Source organism: Sinohyriopsis cumingii, chromosome 19 (genome assembly GCF_028554795.1).
Source record: "Sinohyriopsis cumingii isolate HCF-2022 chromosome 19, ASM2855479v2, whole genome shotgun sequence".
In the NCBI taxonomy this organism is placed as follows: Eukaryota; Metazoa; Mollusca; class Bivalvia; order Unionida; family Unionidae; genus Sinohyriopsis; species Sinohyriopsis cumingii.
Window position 1 is genome coordinate 56,058,389 of NC_142979.1, and position 24,532 is coordinate 56,082,920.

At 34.9% G+C, this 24,532-nt stretch overlaps 1 protein-coding gene across 2 annotated transcripts in view; it reads right to left on the reverse strand.

Moving 5' to 3' along the window:
• LOC149775741 (uncharacterized) overlaps positions 1–24,532 on the reverse strand; it is a 138,473-nt gene that overhangs the window by 33,496 nt on the left and 80,445 nt on the right. For both annotated transcript variants that reach the window (XM_089943309.1, XM_089943308.1), the window contains 6 exons: positions 21,896–21,988; positions 14,710–14,796; positions 14,325–14,403; positions 8,868–8,941; positions 4,728–4,852; positions 555–670 (listed from right to left, as the gene is read on the reverse strand). In XM_089943309.1, the coding sequence (XP_089799435.1) occupies positions 555–670; positions 4,728–4,852; positions 8,868–8,941; positions 14,325–14,403; positions 14,710–14,796; positions 21,896–21,988 (574 nt within the window). The remainder of the gene's footprint in view (positions 1–554; positions 671–4,727; positions 4,853–8,867; positions 8,942–14,324; positions 14,404–14,709; positions 14,797–21,895; positions 21,989–24,532) is intronic.

A 24,532-nucleotide genomic window follows, 5' to 3' on the forward strand; every position in this document is an offset into this window, starting at 1 on the left:
GCCTGATGGAAAAACTTGTTAAACAAATGAACATTAATGCCAAGAAAATAGGGGACCAAATGAAATACACAAAATGGTATGATCATGGAAATGTGGGAATTTTTTGGGGTGTAAATGGTGCCAAGCACATCATTTATGCATGGAGAATATTTTGAAAGGGACCTCTCTTAATTATGGGATTAGAGAATGTGAATTTAATTCAAATTTTATATGTAAATATGTAAATATCTGATTTCTTTGGTGGCATTCAAAACAAAGTGCATGACTGGAAAATATCTTGCATGATGGGGCAAAGGAGTATGTGAATGCTGCAATATATTGATAACAAATATTATACAGTTTGACTCTACTTAAAAGTGAGTGTATATGGTACCTACAAAAATGTCATTCATGAAAACCACAAACACTGAAACCCATGAAAATAAATTCTTGGTAAATAACATTGAACTGGCAAGATTTTTCTAACCTTCTACCTTTAATAACATAGATAAACTCCATGTACATGTAATATATCTGATGATGAGTTTTGAACTGAAGCATGAGTTTTATTTTACCATATGCCTCCAGACCAGGTATGTTGTAGACAAAGTTGTCTGGATCTGCCAGCTTCACAGAGGAGTTGAACAATGTTTCCAATGGAAAATCTGACTTCTCATGGCACAAGTCCATCCTGTAAGTTATTAAATATTCCAGAAGTCATACAAAAGTATATGCCACTGCTTAAATGCTCATCAGAGCTGGAAAAATGACACAAAAGAGATATATGACAAATACAAAAATTATGCCCTCATAAGACAGTCCCTTTTTTAAATAAAAATTTACATTTGCTGCATGGTCTGTAAATGCCACAGGCATATTTTTCTTTCATTCTTCAGAGGAGATATGTGCATATGTTAGAACAGTGTTCAATCACTTTTGTGCCAAACTCTGTGACACTGTGACACATAAGGGGACGTCCATTAATTATGTCAACAATTTTTAGGCAATTTTTTACCCCCCCCCCCCCGTCAACAACTGTCAAACTTTCAGTGACCCCTCTAATAAAATGTTACCCCCCCCTACAAATTAACAATATTTTATATGGCTGGCTTTTATGCTAAAAATAGAATTATGGAAATTAAAAGGTCTACAAATAAATTTTAATACATTTTATTTACTTGTTTAACAGATTTCAAATTGACTATAACACTTTGAATTCATGAAAAAATCGAGAGTTTATATTCTAGCTTCTATCATCTTCCCATGGGGAAGCCAAATGTTCCTCAATTGTTATAATGGGCATAGTGGCTGATTCATTAATTTCTTGTGGAACCGATACACCCGACAAGTCAACATCATCTTCATCTAACCATTCTGCGCTTAACGTCTCTCCATAAGCAATAATTGCCATCAGCTCTCTCTGTCTTTTGGCAGCCACTCGTATTGGCCGAATTCTTTGCGGTTGAGGAGCATGTGGTAATTGTGTGCCATACCAATGCACTGACTAATTTCCTATTTTTTGATTTATTAAATTTATTGTAAAAAATAACATTGTTGACATCAATTTATCTTGAACTCCCCCCTCCCCCATGTCAACATCTGTCAAACTTCTTCAAACCCCCTCCCCCCATTTTGTTGACATAATTAATGGACAACCCCTAATACAAAAAAATTCAAAAGATTGAATCACTTTGTGCCAAATTCTAGGACATATAATGACACTAAAATTCAGAATGCTCAACCAGTTTGTGACAAACTCTGTGACACCATTATACATAATGAAACAATGGTCAGGAACTGCACAGGCATCATTTCACCAACAGAACTTTACAATTAAAATATAAATTGTATTAATTCACAAAAGTCTTTAAAGTCTGTGGCAAAGAATAAGACATGAAACTTATGATTTTAAAAGGCCTTGACTAGTAAACTTCTGACCCTCAAGATTCCTTATGCAGTAATAGTATTCTGTACACATAAATGATCATAACCATTAAACTTTAATTCTAAACATTCATTTGTAACACAATACTGCATTCACAAAATGCCTTGACCATGTAACCTCTGAATATCCTTATGCAACACAGAGCTGAGTATTCATAAAGTGCCTTGACCATTAAACCTCAGATCTTCAAGCATCCTTATGCAACACAGAGCTGTATACTCATAAAATGCATTGACCATTAAACCTCTGAACTTCAAGTATCCTTATGCAACACAGAGCTGTATACTCATAAAATGCCTTGACCATTAAACCTCTGAACTTCAAGTATCCTTATGCAACACAGAGCTGTATACTCATAAAATGCCTTGACCATTAAACCCCTGAACTTCAAGTATCCTTATGTAACACACAGCTGTATACTCATAAAATGCCTTGACCATTAAACCCCTGAACTTCAAGTATCCTTATGTAACACACACTGTATACTCATAAAATGCCTTGACCATTAAACCCCTGAACTTCAAGTATCCTTATGTAACACACAGCTGTATACTCATAAAATGCCTTGACCATTAAACCCCTGAACTTAAGTATCCTTATGCAACACAGAGCTGTACACTCATAAAATCCATTGACCATTAAACCTCAGATCTTCAAGTATCCTTATGCAACACAGAGCTGTACACTCATAAAATGCATTGACCATTAAACCTCAGATCTTCAAGTATCCTTATGCAACACAGAGCTGTACACTCATAAAATGCCTTGACCATTCAACCACTGAACTTCAAGTATCCTTATGCAACACACAGCTGTATACTCATAAAATGCCTTGACCATTAAACCTCTGAACTTCAAGTATCCTTATGCAACACAGAGCTGTACACTCATAAAATCCATTGACCATTAAACCTCAGATCTTCAAATATCCTTATGCAACACAGAGCTGTATACTCATAAAATGCCTTGACCATTCAACCACTGAACTTCAAGTATCCTTATGTAACACACAGCTGTATACTCATAAAATGCCTTGACCATTAAACCCCTGAACTTCAAGTATCCTTATGTAACACACAGCTGTATACTCATAAAATGCCTTGACCATTAAACCTCAGATCTTCAAGTATCCTTATGCAACACAGAGCTGTACACTCATAAAATCCATTGACCATTAAACCTCAGATCTTCAAGTATCCTTATGCAACACAGAGCTGTACACTCATAAAATCCATTGACCATTAAACCTCAGATCTTCAAGTATCCTTATGCAACACAGAGCTGTACACTCATAAAATCCATTGACCATTAAACCTCAGATCTTCAAGTATCCTTATGCAACACAGAGCTGTACACTCATAAAATCCATTGACCATTAAACCTCAGATCTTCAAGTATCCTTATGCAACACAGAGCTGTACACTCATAAAATCCATTGACCATTAAACCTCAGATCTTCAAGTATGCTTATGCAACACAGAGCTGTACACTCATAAAATCCATTGACCATTAAACCTCAGATCTTCAAGTATCCTTATGCAACACAGAGCTGTACACTCATAAAATCCATTGACCATTAAACCTCAGATCTTCAAGTATCCTTATGCAACACAGAGCTGTACACTCATAAAATCCATTGACCATTAAACCTCAGAACTTCAAGTATCCTTATGCAACACAGAGCTGTACACTCATAAAATCCATTGACCATTAAACCTCAGATCTTCAAGTATCCTTATGCAACACAGAGCTGTACACTCATAAAATCCATTGACCATTAAACCTCAGATCTTCAAGTATCCTTATGCAACACAGAGCTGTATACTCATAAAATGCATTGACCATTAAACCTCAGATCTTCAAGTATCCTTATGCAACACAGAGCTGTACACTCATAAAATCCATTGACCATTAAACCTCAGATCTTCAAGTATCCTTATGCAACACAGAGCTGTACACTCATAAAATCCATTGACCATTAAACCTCAGATCTTCAAGTATGCTTATGCAACACAGAGCTGTACACTCATAAAATCCATTGACCATTAAACCTCAGATCTTCAAGTATCCTTATGCAACACAGAGCTGTACACTCATAAAATCCATTGACCATTAAACCTCAGATCTTCAAGTATCCTTATGCAACACAGAGCTGTACACTCATAAAATCCATTGACCATTAAACCTCAGAACTTCAAGTATCCTTATGCAACACAGAGCTGTACACTCATAAAATCCATTGACCATTAAACCTCAGATCTTCAAGTATCCTTATGCAACACAGAGCTGTACACTCATAAAATCCATTGACCATTAAACCTCAGATCTTCAAGTATCCTTATGCAACACAGAGCTGTATACTCATAAAATGCATTGACCATTAAACCTCAGATCTTCAAGTATCCTTATGCAACACAGAGCTGTATACTCAACAAATGCCTTGACCATTCAACCACTGAACTTCAAGTATCCTTATGCAACACAGAGCTGTATACTCAACAAATGCCTTGACCATTCAACCACTGAACTTCAAGTACCCTTATGCAACACAGAGTTGTATATTCAACAAATGCCTTGACCATTCAACCTCTGAACTTCAAGTATCCTTATGCAACACAGAGCCATATACTCATAAATTGCCTTGACCATTAAACCTCTGAACTTCAAGTATCCTTATGCAACACAACACCATATACAAATAAAAAGTATCTTTAACAAATTATATCAAGTAAAGATACAGAAAGATACAGACAGATAAAAACACCAGCAGCAATGTCATACTGATGGCATCATCATTCATTACCTAGTGGCACACTGCCTCAGGGTTGTCATAAGTCGAGGGTAAGGGTTAGGTGGAAATACATCTCCGCCTGCTAAGTCTATGAGATAATTGTTCCACATCTCATCTATGTGGCTGTCAATCAGATACTGGAACAAATATGAAAAACAACTCCATTATTTTACTACAGAATTCATACAGATCTTGATAGTCTCTTGCATGTTTGCCAATCTTTTACACAGTGGTGCAATTTTTTCTAGACTTTAAAAGTGGATTTTCTGGTTACTACGGGGGTCAGAACAAGTGACTCTAGTGGGTACAATTGAAAATAAGTTATCCAATCAATTATACAAACCTGTAGAAGATGTAAATTTAAATAAAACTAAATAAAATATATGTTGTCTTTGAATCAATTAGTACACTCAACAAGAGACCCAAGCAGGCCAGAAGTCATTAACATGGACAGTTGACATAAGTTAGCATGTTAATGCACATTCACACATACATCAAACTGAAAAGAAAATCTAGGAGCACATAGCTGCTACACTGTCAATTATAGTTGGTGTGATTTATCTCTGTTCCAGAACCACTAACAGTGAAACCCCACTACATCATGAAGCTTGGGATCCACAGAATGCCAGTGTGCTATACAAGATCCTGAGTGATAGTGCAACCCCTAGGCTCTACAAAGGTGTGGAGGGATATAAATCTAGGTGCCAAGCTCATCTTTCAATGACACAGTTACCATCTTAAATCAATTTATATTAGCAGACCTGCCAACCCTGACGAGTCCGTCTCAGTAAGGCAGTTGATTTTTTTTCTGTAAAATTGACCAGTTTTCAGTAAGGTGTAACAAAATATCAATAACTGCTATTGTAAAGCTGGAAAATGTAATTAAAAGTTCGGTCTTTGAAACAGGCAGTGAAGATAAACATTATGTTCAACTGAAAAGTTTGTAATGTATGCGTAGTCTTTATTTACCACTAGTACAGTTGCTCAAACTCTAGTTCCAAACCCTATGCAACTCAGTGACTTGTTGCTATCCCTCAATTTGACATAACTCTTGCAAATTCTTTTCCATTTCCCATGATGATGGCAATCATATCTCACCACAAAACAAACTCAAATTGGCAAGTGATGTCCAATAAACATAATTGTGTCCTTTCCAGCTTTTATTCACAAGAATCTGAGTACCCCATTTTATTCTCTTATGTTAATTATAACACTTTTCTAGAAACTTATTTTCCCTATCATCTTAAACATGCATCGCTTTCTGGACGCCATTTAAAAAAATTATATAATAAACAGTTTGATCATGCAGATGCTTTACATGAACAAATAGGTGCAGTTTAAAGCATCTGGGGTGCTGCTGTAAAGCTAGTCTGGTTCCCTGACTAGTTTTACTAAGTCTTAGATGAAAACCGGATCGAAATAAAACATGGATGAAACAATTATCCGGATGTTTTGGTAACGATCATTTTTCCATAGTTTTTGCTAGTATGTCGTAAGTCTGTATTTTAAGGGTAATTTTTGTAAAACTTACGGCAAAATCGTAAGAGTTGGCAGGTCTGTATTAAGTCAGAAACAGCGAAAATACAGTGATTGCATATTTGCTATCTAATTTCAAACAGTGTACCATGCAATGGTACATACATGTATAGGATGAATACTATAATTAAAGTATCACTATATGTACTCACCATACACAGTCATTGCATTCATAGCTATAAATCCATAATAATTCCATTAAAAATATGCACAAAAAACATGTTTTAGTACTTTCAGCACAGATCAATTCAATTATTTAAAGAAATTATCTAAAAATAATGTAAGGTAAAAAAGAACTCTTACAGTTCAATGACTACACATATACCATATATACTGGCTTATAAGTCTAGTCCAACTCTAAATTGCATAATGTGCCTGCAGATCTAGGTCTGTTCAGTTTGTTAGGAGTGCAAACAACATATACCCTAGTATGCATGTGCATTATGCTATGTCAGATAAGGATCTTTCTTGTTTGCAGTTTGACTCAACTTATAAGCAAGTATATAAGCTTTACATCTTAACGTTATTATGTGGTGTCTGTACGTGCTAGATTGCACATATTTCTTTCGACTACAGCATGCATAATTGTTAATGAACCAATGGAGTTATTTCTTTTTCTTTTAGGAATGAACAATATTGGTTCACTGGTCTAATAACTGCATGAGGAATGTCTGAAAACATGGCTAAGCCACAAGTGGGGCCAACAAGGGGTGGGGGCAAACAACACTTTTTAATTTTATAAAAGAAAACTTTTGCTTGAACAAGATCTAGTAGAGGCCTGGGTGTTTCTTACCCAAGGGCCCAGGCCCATGATCACATTATATGGTGCTGGCCACATGCATATAGAGGCTGCTTCATCTTTTTATGTTTACATAAAGCAGTGACCTATAATTTCAATAACATGAAGCAGCAAGATTGATATTGATGATTAGCAATTGTTTAATTAGGTAAATTAAATTATTTTATAAATTTGGCAGAGAAAGAATTTTATGACCAATGCATTGTTTTGTGCTTGGTTGTATATGCCAGTTTACTGAGCAAGCATATCCATGCTGGCTATTTTCAAAATTAAGCTAAGATCAAAGTGCAGTGACTGACTATCAACACAACTGAAATTAACTTATATTCATATAAAAGAAAGATGAAGTGATAAGACATTTTTCTACAAGAATACAACATATTCTGCCAAATTAAATCAAAATTCATTTTTTGTTACAAAAAATATGAATTACTTGAATATGTTGGTGAAATTTAAGAAGCCATGCCATGATCATGTTACACCAAATTCATCTTATAATGATGTCTGCTATGGTGAGGTTTCACTATATACAGGATCACTGCATCAGCATCAACAGAACAAGTCATTTATACAGCCACCGTTGCCCACTGGATCTCTCACAGTCACTGGAGGCCTGGCCATAATTTCTTACCTAGCAGCTCTTCATAGCTGCAATCCCATAATTTTTCTAGTTTATGACCAGTAGAGCAAATAACTAGTAAGCAGTCTTGTGTAGTACTGTAGGGATGTGTAAACTACATACCAGCAAATAACTATGCAGTCTTCTGTAGTATTGTAGAGATGTGTAAACTACATCCCAACAAATAACTAAGCAGTCTTGTTTAGTACTGTAGGGATGTGTAAACTACATCCCAGTAAATAACTATGAAGTGTTGTGTAGTACTGTAGTGATGCGTAAACAACATCCCAGCAAATAACTAACCAGTCTTGTGCAGTACTGTAGGGATGTATAAACTACACCCCAGCAAATACCTATGCAGTCATGTGTAGTATTATAAGGATGTGTAAATAACATCCCAGCAAATAACTAACCCATCTTGTTTAGTAATGTAGGGATGTGTAAACTACATACCAGTAAATAACTAACCAGTCTTGTGTAGTACTGTAGGGATGTGTAAACTTCATCCCAGCAAATAATTAACCAGTCTTGTGTAGTACTGTAGGGATGTGTAAGCAACATTCCAGCAAATTACTAACCAGTCTTGTGTAGTACTGTGGGGATGTGTAAAATACACTTAAGTAAATAACTAAGCAGTCTTGTGGAGTACTGTAGGGATGCGTAAACAATATCCCAACCTTTATATGTGCTGATTTTACCCATTTTATTATATCCTGGTAAAAAAAAATATTTGTAAAGATAATGGCATAATTAACATGCAGTCTCTTGCTCATAACTGAAGACATCCAAGATCCTGATGACATCAAACACTTTAAGAATTATTCTAGAAATTGGATGAGAAATAAAGTCTATAAAACTAGAGTGATAACAATTTTGGCAAATCTGATGCAAGACATGACATTAATATTCTCTGATCTCACTTATTACAGCAATGATAATATAATATTAAGGTGTAACAATTTTTATTTTCCAAATGGAGTTCAGTCAATAGAGTGGCAACATGTTCAACCAATCAAACAGCATCTTGATAATATAAGACTATTTAACAAGTTTGATCAAACTCCAACCAGAAATATAGTCGCTAGATTGCTGACAAGCTCAGTCAATTAGATTCAAGTTCACATCATTAAAATGCCTAACCTTTAGTCACAATCAACCAAGATCTTGATGACATCCTGACCCAGAATAGAATACTTACCTTTATCAAAACGGATTCTTTGGTCATTGATTTTATTGCCAGATCCCTCTCCATACACTGAGCTACATTCAGCACTGAAAGAAAAATGTAAGGTACAGTCCTTTATTTAACTTCAGCAAAAACAGTTTAATAAAATAACTGAGTCAAGTTTTCATATTTCACAAATGTTTTCATGTTTGTTTTACTTCAGAGTATAAATTTGTAGATTTACTTTGACTAACTGTGATTGTTGTTTCTGAGACTTGTATGGTCAGATTGCAAATCATGAAACAATCTATGACTACTTTTGGAATAAATTTCTTGAGCAATGAGCTGAAATTCAGCCTCAGTCCATTCTTTATAATTGGGTCCATGAATGAATAGAGTGTCTGTGAAATTGTAAATGTCACAGTAACGTTTTAAGCCTGTTGATTGTTTCATGAATATATAATTTTTAAGATGATTCAATTAAGTATATGATCCATTCTTTGTCAACATCTGAAGCTCAGTTAGACATTCCATTCATGACAGTAACAGAGCTAGAACTGTATTTTGGAGTAAACTAATCTCCATCAGCATTTGTTATATGTTTTACTCCTCAACCCTGCATTCCACATTTACTCCTCAACCCTGCATTCCACATTTACTCCTCAACCCTGCATTCCACATTCACTCCTCAACCCTGCATTCCACATTTACACATCATGAGGATGTACCCTACTTCTGAACTCTGTACCATCAACAACCTTTATGATGCACCAAAATGGCTGCATTACAGAAAAGAAGACAGATGTAGTTTTACAATGATACAATATAATATAGATTTTATCCTCACATAAAATAATACAGCAGGAAAATACACATTATTGAGACCTGACTTTTTTTTGTAGGAATAATCAGTTTTGGAATGGAAACTTGTATAAAGATTTGAGACTTTTTGGCTTAAGATCTAAAACTGACCAATCCAAACTGCACACAGACAGGTAATCCTTAACAAATAGTACAATAAGTTTGAGATTTGGAGTAAAAAGCAGCCAGGACACAAAAATCATAGGCCCAATACACAAAGAGAGAAAAGTCCAATTTAACCCATCTGCACATAAACAAGCAAAACAGTCAATCACAAACAATGTCTTTTATACACTTAAGCATCCAGCAAATGAAAATCTCTTAGAAGCAAATGCATTTGGATGCATTCAGAAGTAACCCCCAAAATGAGTTTCCTACCCATCATTTCAGGCAAAAATGAAAAGTATCTCCATGAGTTGATGAGTTAATGGAAGTAACACAGGTGGTGTCTACATCACTTTTTGAAAACCCTGAAAAATGCTTTCTTCAACTTAGCTGTCATGAATTAAGGTAGAAAATATTGGTAGAATGAGAAACTGTTCTCCGAAATATGACAATACTTAAACTGAAATGAAGGATCCAACTTACTAGGTAGATTCAGTAAAGTTCTAGATTAGCCTATTTTGAATATGTACTTCTCTTTGACTCATTTAAGAATGATGGGTAGATTGTTAGATTCCACTGTAGCTATAGTCCAGTATATAGTGTGTTATTATAATCTGGGAGCAGGGGTACTGGACTGTAGACAAAGAAAATGAATTCTTCCCTTCAAAGCAAAATAATAATCCATAATACTTAATTATAAATTTGATTTTCAGAAGGAAGAAGTATTCTCCTAAAAATGGTATCAACTTCATTGAATGAAAACAAATTTAACTCTTTGAACCTGGAATATTTGGGCAAAGGAGATGATGTGCCCTGCCACAACTAATTTCCATTTAGGAGTAACAAAAACAAGATGGCTGCCATGGTAGCTATTTTGGATGTCATATCTGCACCATTTTCATTTAGGACCAACTACACCGCTCCCTCGATAACTTGCACCCTGATAACTCACTTATAACATGGGGTCAGGCGTGGATCACATTTTTTAAACTAGAAAATACCCCAAAAATTTATCCCTATCTATTGAACCTGAAGAAAATCACGATCAAAATTAGTAACGGAAACTTTGATGTATCAGTTATTTTATCGTCGAAAACAGCAGATAGGACCTGGAAATTTTAATCAACACTATGAAATATCAAATTTAAAAATAGGTCATAAAATGTTTAACATTTTCTTTCCAAACAACATTCCTTGTACACCGCATTTAATATGTAAGGAAATTTTGATCAATGAAAATGTCATTCACGCCGAGTGGAGGCAGTACTTTAATAAATAAATACAAATTCAATTAAAAATATTATCAATTGAAATTTGTGTTCTAGTTCTATCTTTTAGTTCCTTTTAAGTGTAATTGTCATATATGCAATGTGTCCTCTTGTAATTAAATGTAAATGCATCAATCTGCCATAACAGCTATGTCTTCAAGCATTTCTCTGAGAACCTAATTAATACTTCCGGAAGTATTTATTGTATTGGTGCACTGTATTAAAAGCTGGCCTCCTTTGTATTATCAAGTTAATTATGTCTTTTGAATCAAATAAAGGAGGTGGAATAAAAGAAAAGTTAAAATGCACGAAAATCCTACAAACTTAAAATCTAGCAGCTCCAGTCGTATGTCAGGTGAATTCTATTTGATCAATCGAACACTTATAAATGTTATTGTGTATGTAACATAAACTACCTTAAATTAACTGATTCTTTCATAACTGATCAAAGATAACATGGCAGCCAAGCGAAATGAATACTTTGTAAAATAAAGAGCTTGATTTCACAGATACGAACATTGTGGGCAAGCGAGTTTCAGAGAATTCTTGAACTGGCACATAGAGATATCCTCAAGGATGATAAGAAGTTTCATTATTACTTCCAGTGAAATCCCGACATCAATATTGTACTAACTGAACAATACAAAAATTGAGTTTCGATGTAGACGATTGTCTCATGAAATAAATGTCTAGTGTTATTGAAAAAAAGAAATCTTGTTTGATGGTGTATCAACAGGTAGTCTAGTTCCCTGCTTTTGGGACTTCCAATTTGGCAGGATAATATTAAATACCACTGCAGGAACCAGACTCATCAAGAAAACAAAAAGCAGGGATGTAATACACAGACTTTTTTGCATACACGTGATGGTTTTTAAACCAGTTGGAATGATCTTTCATGTTGGACATTTTGAAAATAAATGTTATTTGAACAGAATAACAAACAACTTCATTAGAAAAAGCACGTTATTAAAAATTATTATCGATGTGATTGGAAAATGAGGATTCAGTCAATAAACAGCCCTGTTCCCTAACGCCACCCCACCCTCACGATTTTCTCGATGTCAAGCGATTTTTTTCCATTTTTGGAGGTCTCTCTGTAACGCACGCCTTGCTTATAGTGCAGTCTATGTTTGTGGACCCCATTGTGTGCGAGTTATCGAGGGAGAGGTGTAGATACTTCAGAGAAGTCAGCTGAGGACAGATCAGATCTGCTAAATTTGATCAGATTTTCAACTTCAAATCAGGATGATTTTTTCATCAACCTGATTTTCAGCATGCAAAAGGACAAAAATGACAACTAATGAACAAATTTATTTTTCTATGTAAAGATTATATATGTGGCAATCCTACTGTATATTGGTGATAATGTATTGCTTACTGGATCTGGATTTCCTCTGCAGTCAGCCGGTATCTTCCTCAGAACAGAAAATGTCTTTTCAGTGTCTGTATTGGAATAGTACAACTCTAATGAGTCTATCAAGAAGTTTAAATTGTTCCTGCCTGTGGGTAAATTCAGGCTACTGATTTCCTGTCAGAACTTCTAAAGATTGGTGATATCTGAGTCAAGTTTGGGATTTTCAGTGATACTTCAGTTCCTTAAATTTTGGCTGGGAGGTTCACCTGTATGATGTCATAAGCAATGCTCTGGAGAAAACCAAATATCAATACAACTTTCAAGAAAGCTGCTGTGGTGGTCATGTTCAATGTCAGATTAGCACAATTTTCATTTAAGATGAACTAGACACTACAGGTAGCCTTCAGGTAAAAACACATGTTGATATGATTTTCCATTCAAGGGGAGTACCAATAACAAGATTTTCAAGTGGCATCTGTGGTGACCATACTGGACACCAGAAATGCCCAATTTTCTTTTAGAACCAATCAGACATCATAAGAAGCCATTCAGTGAGACCCACCCACATGCTGATATGACCATCCATTTAGTGATAACAATATTTTTAAGCTGACCACTGGAGCAGTAATAGGGGATGTCTGAGTGGAACCATTTTTATTTAGGACCAACTAGACATCATATAAATCTTCTGGTGAAAACTCCATGTTAATACAACATTCCCCCTAAGCAATAAAGAGTTTGTCAAAAAGGTAGCCATACTGGCTGTCTGGGCAGCACAATTTTCATTTGGTATCAGCAAGAGGTCACATGTCTTCTGGTGAAAATCCAATGCTGATTTGACTTCCCATTTACGAGAAGTAGCAATAATAATATTGTCATCCGATTGATACCATTTTCAATTAGGACCAACTCAACATCACAAGAACTTCATTGGAAACCCCATGTTGACATATCTGATATGGTCAACCCACTGATCCATTCAGGAGGAGTAGCAATAACTGTGGTGACCATATTATATGTCCAAGCAGCAGCATTTTATTTTAGGACTGGATGGACCCTGGGATGATTGTGTGTGTAAAGTTTCATGGCAATTGTCAGTAATAAAAGTAAGAAACTACCAACAGACAAATGGAGGAAAGACAACAGGCCATCCCATAAGCTTGTCTGGTCTATATCATCACAGCTAAGAATGAGATATGTCCATTCAAAAATTTATGATGCATATTTGTGAAGAAAAAGAGATTTGGGATGTTTTCAGACAAAATAACCTTTTTTTATACCAAGATAATAAAAAGTGAACATGAGATCCTCGCCCTTTTTGTCAAGCCTGACTTTTATTCAACTAAAATAGAAAATAAAACAGAAAAAAAACTTGTAAACACTAAGTTTAATCTCAAAATTTTTAACACTAATCTTAATCTAGAGTACATATGGAAATACAGTCAGACTGATGTACAGTGAGATGGACATAAAGTCAGACTGATGTACAGTGAGATGGACATAAAGTCAGACTGATGTACAGTGAGATGGACATACAGACTGATGTACAGTGAGATGGACATATAGACTGATGCACAGTGAAGTGGACATAGACTGATGTACAGTGAGATGGACATACAGTCAGACTGATGAATAGTGAGATGGACATAGTCAGATTTATGTACAGTGAGATGAAAATAAAGTCAGACTGATGTACAGTGAGCTGGACATACAATCAGACTGATGTACAGTGAGATGGACACAGGAATGGACATGCATGCCAAAGTGATCACTGTGCTAAAATTTTGACCAAGGTAGCTTGACAAAAATGAATCTTTGAATGTCATTAAGATACTTGTTATTACCCGAGTTTTGCTAATGAAGAATGAAAAACTGAACATCACTTCTGGTACTTGTATTTACCTGAACTTTCATGTCTAAGAATTTCAAAGTCTTCATATCCATGTCTGTATTCTTTCTGCTCTGTTATTTGCCCTTTTACCTGGACAGAGAGAGGGGCAGAAGGATAAATAAAAATGTGAGAGTATGTGCTAAACAGTGTTTTATGGACACTTCTTAGAAGATATAGTTTTTGGGAATTAAACAAATTTTAATTGTCAGTGAACTAATATGTATGGACATCTAAAGAGTGGATATTTTTCCACAGTCAAACAAAAACAATATATCTCCATCCTCTCTTGATCCATTATTCTTTCAAGTTTTCCTAAATTTGCTCCTTCTTCACTATTATAAGCTAACATAAATTACAGCAAGAGAATTTGACACAAATAAAAAAACAATCTAATACCTTTGTGGCATCTGGCCGAGCTCTAAGTCTGGTCTGAGGTCGCTGAAAATCTTCCGGGAATGTGTCCTTCAGAGTCTTGATGAAGCCCTGAACAAAGAAAACTAAATTAAATGTTGTTGAAATTAATTATAGGTAAATTTGTTTTAAAAACCCTTTTTATTTGGTACAGGTATGCATGAAGGTAGCTCTTTCATGATCTTTTGAAAGACATTTTTTTAAGTTAAGCTGAGAGGTGATGAATTTATCACACTGCATATTATACAAGTTTAGACATTATGACAGTTATTGGAATGGTTCATATATTTTATGGCTACACATCTCTAGAAGGTAGGAACTATCTTCAGCAGTAACCACAGTCACAACTGTTTTCAATGGCATGCACTAGCAACTAAAAAAAGAGACGTAGATGCTTAATTCTGTAATTCAGTTACAGGATGATGAATAATGTTTAAGACAGATCATGTGACCATTCAAGCAGGGTTGAACACAGAAATATATGTGCATGTCTGGTGAGGGTTCCTCCAAATTTAAGCACCATTCCTTCCCAAAACCACTTCTAACCAATATTATGAGTATGTTCTTTGCAGTGTTTTAACAAGAGTCTCTCTCTCAAAGGGACTGATGCTCTGTCTGAAAAGTATTTGCAGGAATTTCAAGACAAAACCATTTCTTCTTTTTAACAGCTGAGTGCCAAAGCTATCTCTGATATTTTTGAGTAATACGATTTTCAAATTAGCATTTAAGGCCGTCATATTGGATGCAAGATTAATGTCATTTTTATTTAGAACAAACAAGACAGAAGAAGAAGACTTTTGGTGAAAATTCCATTTTGATATGACCATCCATTCATGAGAATTTGTGACAAGATTTATAACCTTTCAGTGCTGCAGCCAAATTTTAGTTCCGGTCTGCATAATTTTCAATCAGGACCAACTAGATAGGCTAGCTGCCATAACAGACACACCTGATGTCAGATGGCACCATTTTCATTTAGTAACAACTAGACATCACACAAAGTTTTCTTGTGAAAACCTGATGTTGATATGACTTTTGATCTAGGAAGCACAGCAAGAAAATTTTCAAGATGGCCATTGTGGTGGTTATACTGGATAACAGATCAGAACAATTTTGAAGACCAGATTAACAGGAAAAAAATGTCTTTTAATGAAAAACCCATGTTGATATTGCACCATTCTGGTGGACAAGCAAAATGAGATTTTTAAAATGGCCACTGTGGTAGCCATACTGGATATCCAGGCAGCAACATTTTCATTTAGGACCAAGTAGACATCTTAAAAAGTCTTTTAGTGAAAACCGCATGCTGATATGACCATCCCTTCAGAAGGAGTAGCTATAAGAAGATTTTTAAGATGGTCAATATGGCAGCCATATAGGACATCTGAAGGGAACCAGCCACATGCAGGACCAACAAGATATATGTTGATATGAATTTCCATTCACAAGAAAAAAGTGACAACAAGATTTCATTGATAGCCACTACAGAGGTTATACTTGAAGTCCAAATGGAAAATTTTTCATTTAGGTCCAATTAGACATCATGAAAAAGTCTTCTAGTGAAAGCCTATGTCAATATAACTTTCCATTCAGGAGAAGAAAGAATAACAAGATTTTCAAGATGGCTGCCATGGTGGCCATATTAGGTATCAGATCAACACCCTTTTTATTTAGGCAAAGCTAGAGACCATAAAAAGTCTTATAGCAAAAACGACATGTTAACATGACCATCCATTCAGGAGGTCTAGCAAGAATATAGTCAAGAGAGTTGCTTGGAGGCCATATTGGATATCTCAGCAGCCACATTTTTATTTAAGACTGACTATGGACCAACTAGACCTTAGGGTGAATGTGTATATAAAGCTTTATCTTGGTATTCAGGAGGAGTAGCAATAACAATTCTTTTTTCAAGATGGCCACTGTGGTGGCCATATTGGATTTGCAAACAGCATCATTTTCATTTAGGACCAACTGGACCATGGGATGAATGTGTGTGTGAAGTTTAATGGCAATCCTCTAAGTATTTTAGAAGGAATATTAATAACAAACTTGTGCTAAAAGATAGATAAAAAGCCAAGCCATAAACTCCTATGGTCTATAACTAGTAGTCCTAAACAAGAGAGTCAAGTGTGTATGCAACAACTCATTTGGCTGACATCTGCCAAATAGAAAAGTGCAAGAGCAGATGGCCAAGTATCCCAAGTTAGTACAATCAGTAAGGGGACTTTATCCTCTCCATATTCACTCTGCAATAATGCTCTGCAGTGGTGATATAAATACCTACAAATCACCACCACACCTTGGCAGACACACCAATGGCATCTCCCTGTTCAGGGACTGGTTGACATTACTGACTGAAATTTGAACAGCCAATGAATAAAAGCCACCCATGGAAAGACTGAAATGTCAAGAGTGATTTACAATTGAATATCATTTAAGAGTCAGTCATCTTTATTTGAGTTATATATTTAGACAATAAAAAAAGAATAATTTATAAAGTTTGTATGTTCAGCAGATGTACACATATCTTCAAAAAGTGTACTTGTCAACCAACATGTATCTAGGATGATATTTTGCAACCATTTGTGATAAAAAAAAATTGCTACAATGATAATTAATACAAAATAGTACAGTTCAAATTAAAGATAAAATTTGTTTAATAATGCTTTCTTTTTTCTGTAACAATAATATCTCAAAGATATATGTATGTAATGCCCTGCATATTCACACAGATCTTTTATTAAAGAAAGAATGCATCTTCTTTTCTTCACAAAATATAGACATTCAGTATAAGAATGAATTTGACTTCATCATCATCTTTATATTTCCAGAGCAACACAAGGTCAGTTGGCTTCTAGCAATTATTTTTGGTTTTGTATATTGATGCAACAACTGCTATATATATATATATATATATATATATATATATATATATATATATGCTTTATTAAGTTTTAATTACCTTCAATAAAGCTGTGATTGTATGTCAGAAGAAACCATACATTATGTTAATGAGAATTCATGCATAAGGGTAACTCAATGAACTTGTGCGATTTTAATTCACTTCAGTCAGAAGTGACTGTGATTTTTATTAACAAAGTTTATCGATCTTTTCACTACTTGGAGTACCATATCATTGATATTTTATATGATCATTAAAAAAGGTAGCTGGGCACTCAGAAATAAGACAAGAAAGATAATGACTGCTATTACAGGAGACAAGAAAAGCAAATTGTTCCCACATGACATAACAATGTAGATAATAATGTAGATGAATCAGTGCCTCTCTCTTTCTCTGAACCTCTCAAGAGCATGGTTGCAGGGGTCATAAAAAAATAAACCATGCCCATTTTATTGATACCATGTCCACTCCATGGTGATCATTGGATGTAACTTTGTGAGAAAGTGTTGTGTGCAGAGCTATTCTCTGTGAGAAGCCATAGTAACTCAATCAGGATGAACAGAGATATGGTGGAACATTTTTTTAAATCCTCTCCATTCTCTCTCCACTAGAACAGCTATGCATGGAGAAGTGAGCAGTACTGCAGATTGCTTTCTGTTAATATTTCATAAAAAAATGTGTTAATTGGTCCTAAAAGAGGTTGGTTTTTATTTTAGTTATCTTTAGCCATATTTTGTGGCAAATCAGCGTTATTGAATAAAACTCGAAAAAATGTTTAAATCTGTATGCAATATTCAAATTTGATTTTTGCAAAGTCATATACATGGCACTCATACTGGGGCACTTTTTCTTTTAACAAATTTACCCCAACATAATTACATTTTAGCTGGATGACCATATCCACCCTGCAAAAAGATATACCTGAACTTGCCCACCAATAAGAAAATTGAAACTTGTAACAAACAACACAGAACAAACAAACATAATTTGAGTGCTGCTTTCCTCTTCAGCTGCATTTTTGTCTTCTTTTGCAAGAGCCTTGTACATGACTTGAGATTCACATTTCAAAAGACGGGGTATGCAGTAGGTGGTTTGTTATGGTGCATAACGTGCCAGCAGATCTGGGTCTATGTTGTTTGTTTTACTGATTCCTCCTAAACAAACTGCACAGACCTACATCTGCCAGTACATTATGTATTGACCGAAATGGGTCTGTGCAGCCTGCAGTTGGACTCTACTTATAAGCAAGTACCGTATTTCATGTTATTTTTCGTACACAAAAAAATAATTATTAATTTCAGTGTACAGAAAATTATATGTAAAATAATTATCATTTTGTGGTAATGACCGTGTATGAAAAATAAAGGGATCATACCCGGACAAGGCATGCAGAACACATGACACTTGACAACCTGACGTACAAAACTTATATACAAATCCAGTCTCATTCTGCTCTCAAATCAAGAATCTGGTTGTTGTTATATAAGAGAGAGAGAGAGAGAGAGAGAGAGAGAGAGAGAGAGAGAGAGAGAGAGAGAGAGAGAATAATCTTTATTGTTCAGTTACCTGTCAGTTGTTATTCCTTATGTAAACACTACAAGGGCACTATTATATTCCATTGGCAATTAAAACCTGAATAAATAAATCATTTTGGTTGTAATTATGATCCATTGTCATTGTGCCACATGGCTATGCAGACATGCTAATTAAATATGCTTGACCTTTAGCTTGGTCTTTTCCAGTAAATACTGCATTGAGGACCAGATTCACCTCTACAGATCAAATTAAGGAGGCTCTACATAGGGAAATGAGGCTACCATCGGGTATTGAAAATATATACGACAAGCCCATTAGCTCAAGAACAATATTAATCTACTGAAACTTGTTCTGAAGCCAGTTGAGAAAAAAAATGGCAAATGAATTTAAGAGAGAGCGAGATAGAGAGAATAACAAAGCAATGTGTATAAAAAATATTTTTGTATTTATAAACACAACATGTTATTTTCAAGGATATTATTTGTGATCCAACATTGGATGAATGCACAAAACAATGGCAAAAACATGATGCAATGAAACATTCATAATTTTCAAGAGTTTTACAAGTCTTCCAGCTCAAGACCCTCAAACATTCATTCTTCTCCAATGGAGCTGCATTGTCACTCCTTATGTACTCTCTACCATTTATTACGTTTGAAAGGCCAGTAACTTTGAAGCTACTGATTATCATGTCCTTTTCTTCTTTAATTCTTCAGTCAATCATCTGCTGCTTTGAAGGGACTGGAATTTTTTTGGTTGCCTCCTCACCAGCTTCCCTGGTTGCAATATTCTGGAAGCCTGGTCCTTCATGTACGTTGACCATTCATTCTGCAGCAGTCCTTTGAAAGGCTTATTTAGATATACATCCAGTAGCTGCAGTTTACTTGTGCATTCACCGGACATTACTGCCATTGTTGTTCTGGATTTTTCAATGGAGTTTTTTTTACTCCATCAGTAAAATGGCCATGGAATGAATCCAACACTAGGAGAGAAGGTGCACACTTCGTGTGTACTTTCCAAACTTCAACAATATAATCCAACATTAGGTGTTCATCCATCCATGCTTTTTGTTGACCTTTCACTACAACTCCCTTTGGGATTTTTTGAATTTTTAAGTTTCTTTTTCCCGAAAGATTATCATGGGTGGCAACAAGTCACCAGATGCCAGGCATGTCAATACACAAGTTAAATGGCACTTGTCACTGCCGGTACCTCTAATACGTACCTCTCTTGTTCCGACTTTATCAATTATCTTCCCTGGAACCAAGTCAAAATACACTGGCGTTTCATCCATATTTCCAATTAAATGTTCATCAAATTCCTCATCCTCCCACAGCCTTCTTGTATATCTGGTAAAGCAGTCTATTTTTTCCTCTTGATATCGAGGTAGTTTTTGAGATATTGAAGTTCTACATCTCAGTGCAAGTCCATTTCGCTTGAAAAATCCATCAACCCATCCTAATGAGCCCTGAAACTTTAGGTTTTACTCGTGAATAACTGCAGTAGTATAATTTTGTAACATCTCAGTTGTTACAGGTACGTGATGGTCCTGCATACAGAGTAACCAAGATAAAATTTCCTGCTCCTTCTCTTGCGAATATGTCAAGGGTTGGCTGGCACCTGGGATAGATCCTTTCTTTGTCCTTTGAATATTTTTCGAGAAATCCATTTTTATCCAGCTTGATAAAGTACTTGGTGTAAGGTGGTACTTTGCAGCTATGGGTCTAATTCCACATAGTTTTGCCTCCACAACAATTCTTATTTTATCGTTAATGTCCCATTTCTTATACTGTCCTCTTACTGGTGACTTTGCAGGAAACTGGCTTATATCCCTCATATCTTGGCTGTAGTCCAGCTTGTCTACTGCAAGCTCAGGAAATTTTTCAGCAACAATGGGCACCTTTTCAATAGTATCTTTTGGTATGATGGTATTATCTGCTGCAACAATATCTCATCTGTGCAGTTCAGCATCATCTTTTACATTGGCAATCTTGGTAACTGAAGTAACAGACAGGTGATGTACTTCACCTTTGTCTTTTCTGGGCCATCCAGGTCCAATTTTCTGCCTTTCATTTGGTGGTTCAGTGCATTTAGGTGGTGGTGGGATAAAAGTCTCTCCCTTTGGCAGGGGTTTGAAGAAACCTAATAATGAAGACATGCCCAAGCACGAACAGACCAAGATCTTTGAAGATATTAACTATACATAAATTGAACTCCCGGAGTCAATGACTTTTGCATTCATGATTAAAACTAACTGGGTTTTTATAGTTTTTACTGCATTACAATATTTAAACAATAAGATTAATTGCCCAATGGTCTGTGGTCTTCGTGTCTTCCTGTACTGAGATATTATTTTTACTGGATAAATAAATTCAAATGGCTTTTGAACTCATTTTTAAATGCACGCGTTTCTTAGTTACACTGACTGACGTAATAAAGAGTGCTCATTAATGACATTGTCCAGTTGGCAATGAATAGCAGTATATATTGTAATGACAACAACAGAACAAATATATCAATCATTATATTTTCTCATTGATACAAATGTAGAAGAAGGGAAATAAAATTAATCTGAACAGATTCTCAGTTAACAAAACAGTTGTCCTGTTGGGGTACAAAAAATAACATGAAATACGGTATACACAGTAAGATTTATGGAGACACAACAAGGAATATGCTTTAAAATTAGATTAGTATGGACTAATACAAATTCTAACTATTAAAAAAGTTTACCTTTACTGTAGGACAATGAATCAAACTATCTTCAGCTAATTCCATTGCCAGAGGAACCATATACAGATTCATGTTTTTCAAGGTATGCAGGGTCTAAAAGTAGAAAATGCTGTAACAAGAGCTTGATAATTTAAATAAACAATGATATACAGTCTACAGCACACTTGGTTGCCTGCTGTAACAAGATCTTAGTATAGATACTAAAAGATAGCAAAAAAACGATACAGTCTAGTGTCACTTTGTTGCCTTCTGTAACAAGAGTTTTATATAAATACCATAAATTAGCAAACATAACATGCAGGTTATCAAAGTTTCTTCTTACCATGCCCCTTTCCCCCTCTGGGATATATATGTCCACACTGATTTTTACCTGTATTACCATGTTGTAGTAATATTTTAAAAGACACATTTCCTATTTTATATGCTCCCAGTTTAAAATAGCAAACAAGTCCAATATTGATTATATAAGTTATGTTTAACATTTTAGCTAAAATTTTTGAAGTTAAAGGCAACAGAATAACAAGATCAACATAATAAAATCAGCATCTTCAATTTAATAACTAACTCATTTTTGAAGAGCAGCAATGTTGTTGTGTTTACTAAAATCTTAAACTACCATCGATGAAAATGATTCGTTGTTGTTATCATAATTGGATTCAGAGCTACTGTAAAATGAAAGGAGCCAACACAGACTTTGGTCATTTATACTTTTTTATGAAGAACCTGTGGATTCTATCTTTTTACACACAATATGAAAACTGCAGGTATACATGAGGGCATGTTCTACTTGGATGCATGTTATATTTTCTAATTTATAGTAGTAAACAATGATACACAGTCTACTGTCACTCTGTTGCCTTCTGTAACAAAAACTTTATATAAATAGTAAATAACAATACACAGTCTACTGTCATTGTGTTGCATGTTGTAAAAAGATCTTAATAGATATAGTGAGTAATGAATGATACACAGTCTACTGCCTGCTGTAACAGAAACATTATATAGATAGTAAAAAAATAATACACCGTCCACTGTCCCTCTATTGCCCGCTGTAACAGAAGCATTGTAAAGATAGTGAAAAATTATACACAGTCAACTGTAACTCTGCTGCCTGCTGTAACAGGAGCTATATATAGATAGTAAAAAATTATACACAGTCAACTGTCACTCTGTTGCCTTCTGTAACAGGAGCTTTATATTGAGAGTAAAAAATGATACACAATCTACTGTCACTCTGTTGCCTGCTGTAACAGGAGCTTTATATTGAGAGTAAAAAATGATACACAATCTAATTCACTCTGTTGCCTGCTGTAACAAGAGCTTTAAATAGATAGAAGAAAAAATTACAGTCTGTTGTCACTCTGTTGCCTGCTGTAACATGATTTTTATACAAATAATAAAAAAGATACACAGTCTAATTTAACACTGCTGCCTGTTGTAACAGGAGATTTAAACAAATAGTAAAAATTATACACAGTCTACTGTCACTCTACTGTCTGCTATAACAGAACTTTATATATATATAGCAAAAAAGATGCACAGTCTACTGTCACTCTGCTGTCTGCTGTAACAGAACTTTATATATATATAGCAAAAAAGATGCACAGTCTACTGTCACTCTGCTGTCTGCTATAACAGAACTTTATATATATATATATAGCAAAAAAGATACACAGTCTACTGTCACTCTTCTGCCATTCATCACACCTAACCTTTGTATGCTGCCAGCTATTTGTCAAGAGCAGATTTCTTTTGTCTTTAATTCTTCCTAATATCTGACAGTTCTTCATATTTTCAAAGTTAAGAAAATTATTAATTCTGTAATATTACTTAAATATTTTAAACAGCATATCACTACACCTTGGCTTTTGTATATTTATGGAACAAACACAAACAAACTCAGGCTGAACCTGGATCAAACAAGACAATGGTCCACAGTAGGGACTGGTGCTCTACTGGCTGCAAAGAATTTTCAGGAATTCAAGATAAGAATATTTCTGCTTTTTTAACTGCTTGGTGTTGAAATCACGTCTGACAGTTTGAACAGTAACAAGATTTTCAAATTAGTTGTTATGGCAGCTATAACAGATGTAATATTTTCACCTAGGACCAAACAGAAAACATAAGTCCTCAGGTGAAATCACATGTGAATATGAGCATCCATTCAGGAGAAGTGATAACAAGATCTTAGTATAGATAGTAAAAGATAGTAAAAAAAAAATGATACACAGTCTACTGTCACTCTGTTGCCTTCTGTAACAAGAGCTTTATATAAATACCATAAACTAGTGAATATAACATGCAGATTAACCAAGTTTTTTCCTACCATGCCCCCCTTCCCCCTCTGGGGTATATATGTCCACCCTCATTTTTACATGCATGTATTACCTTGTTGGAGTAATATTTTAAAAGACATATTTCTTGTTTTATATGCTCCAGGTTTAAAAAAGCAAACAAGTCCAATATTGATTATATAAGTTATGTTTTACATTTCAGCTAAATTTTTTGAAGTTAAAGACAATAGAATAACAAGACAAGATCAACATAATAAAATCAGCATCTTCACTTTAATAACTAAAACATTTCTGAAGAGCAGCAATGTTGTTTGTTTTTACTAAAATCTTAAACTACCATTGA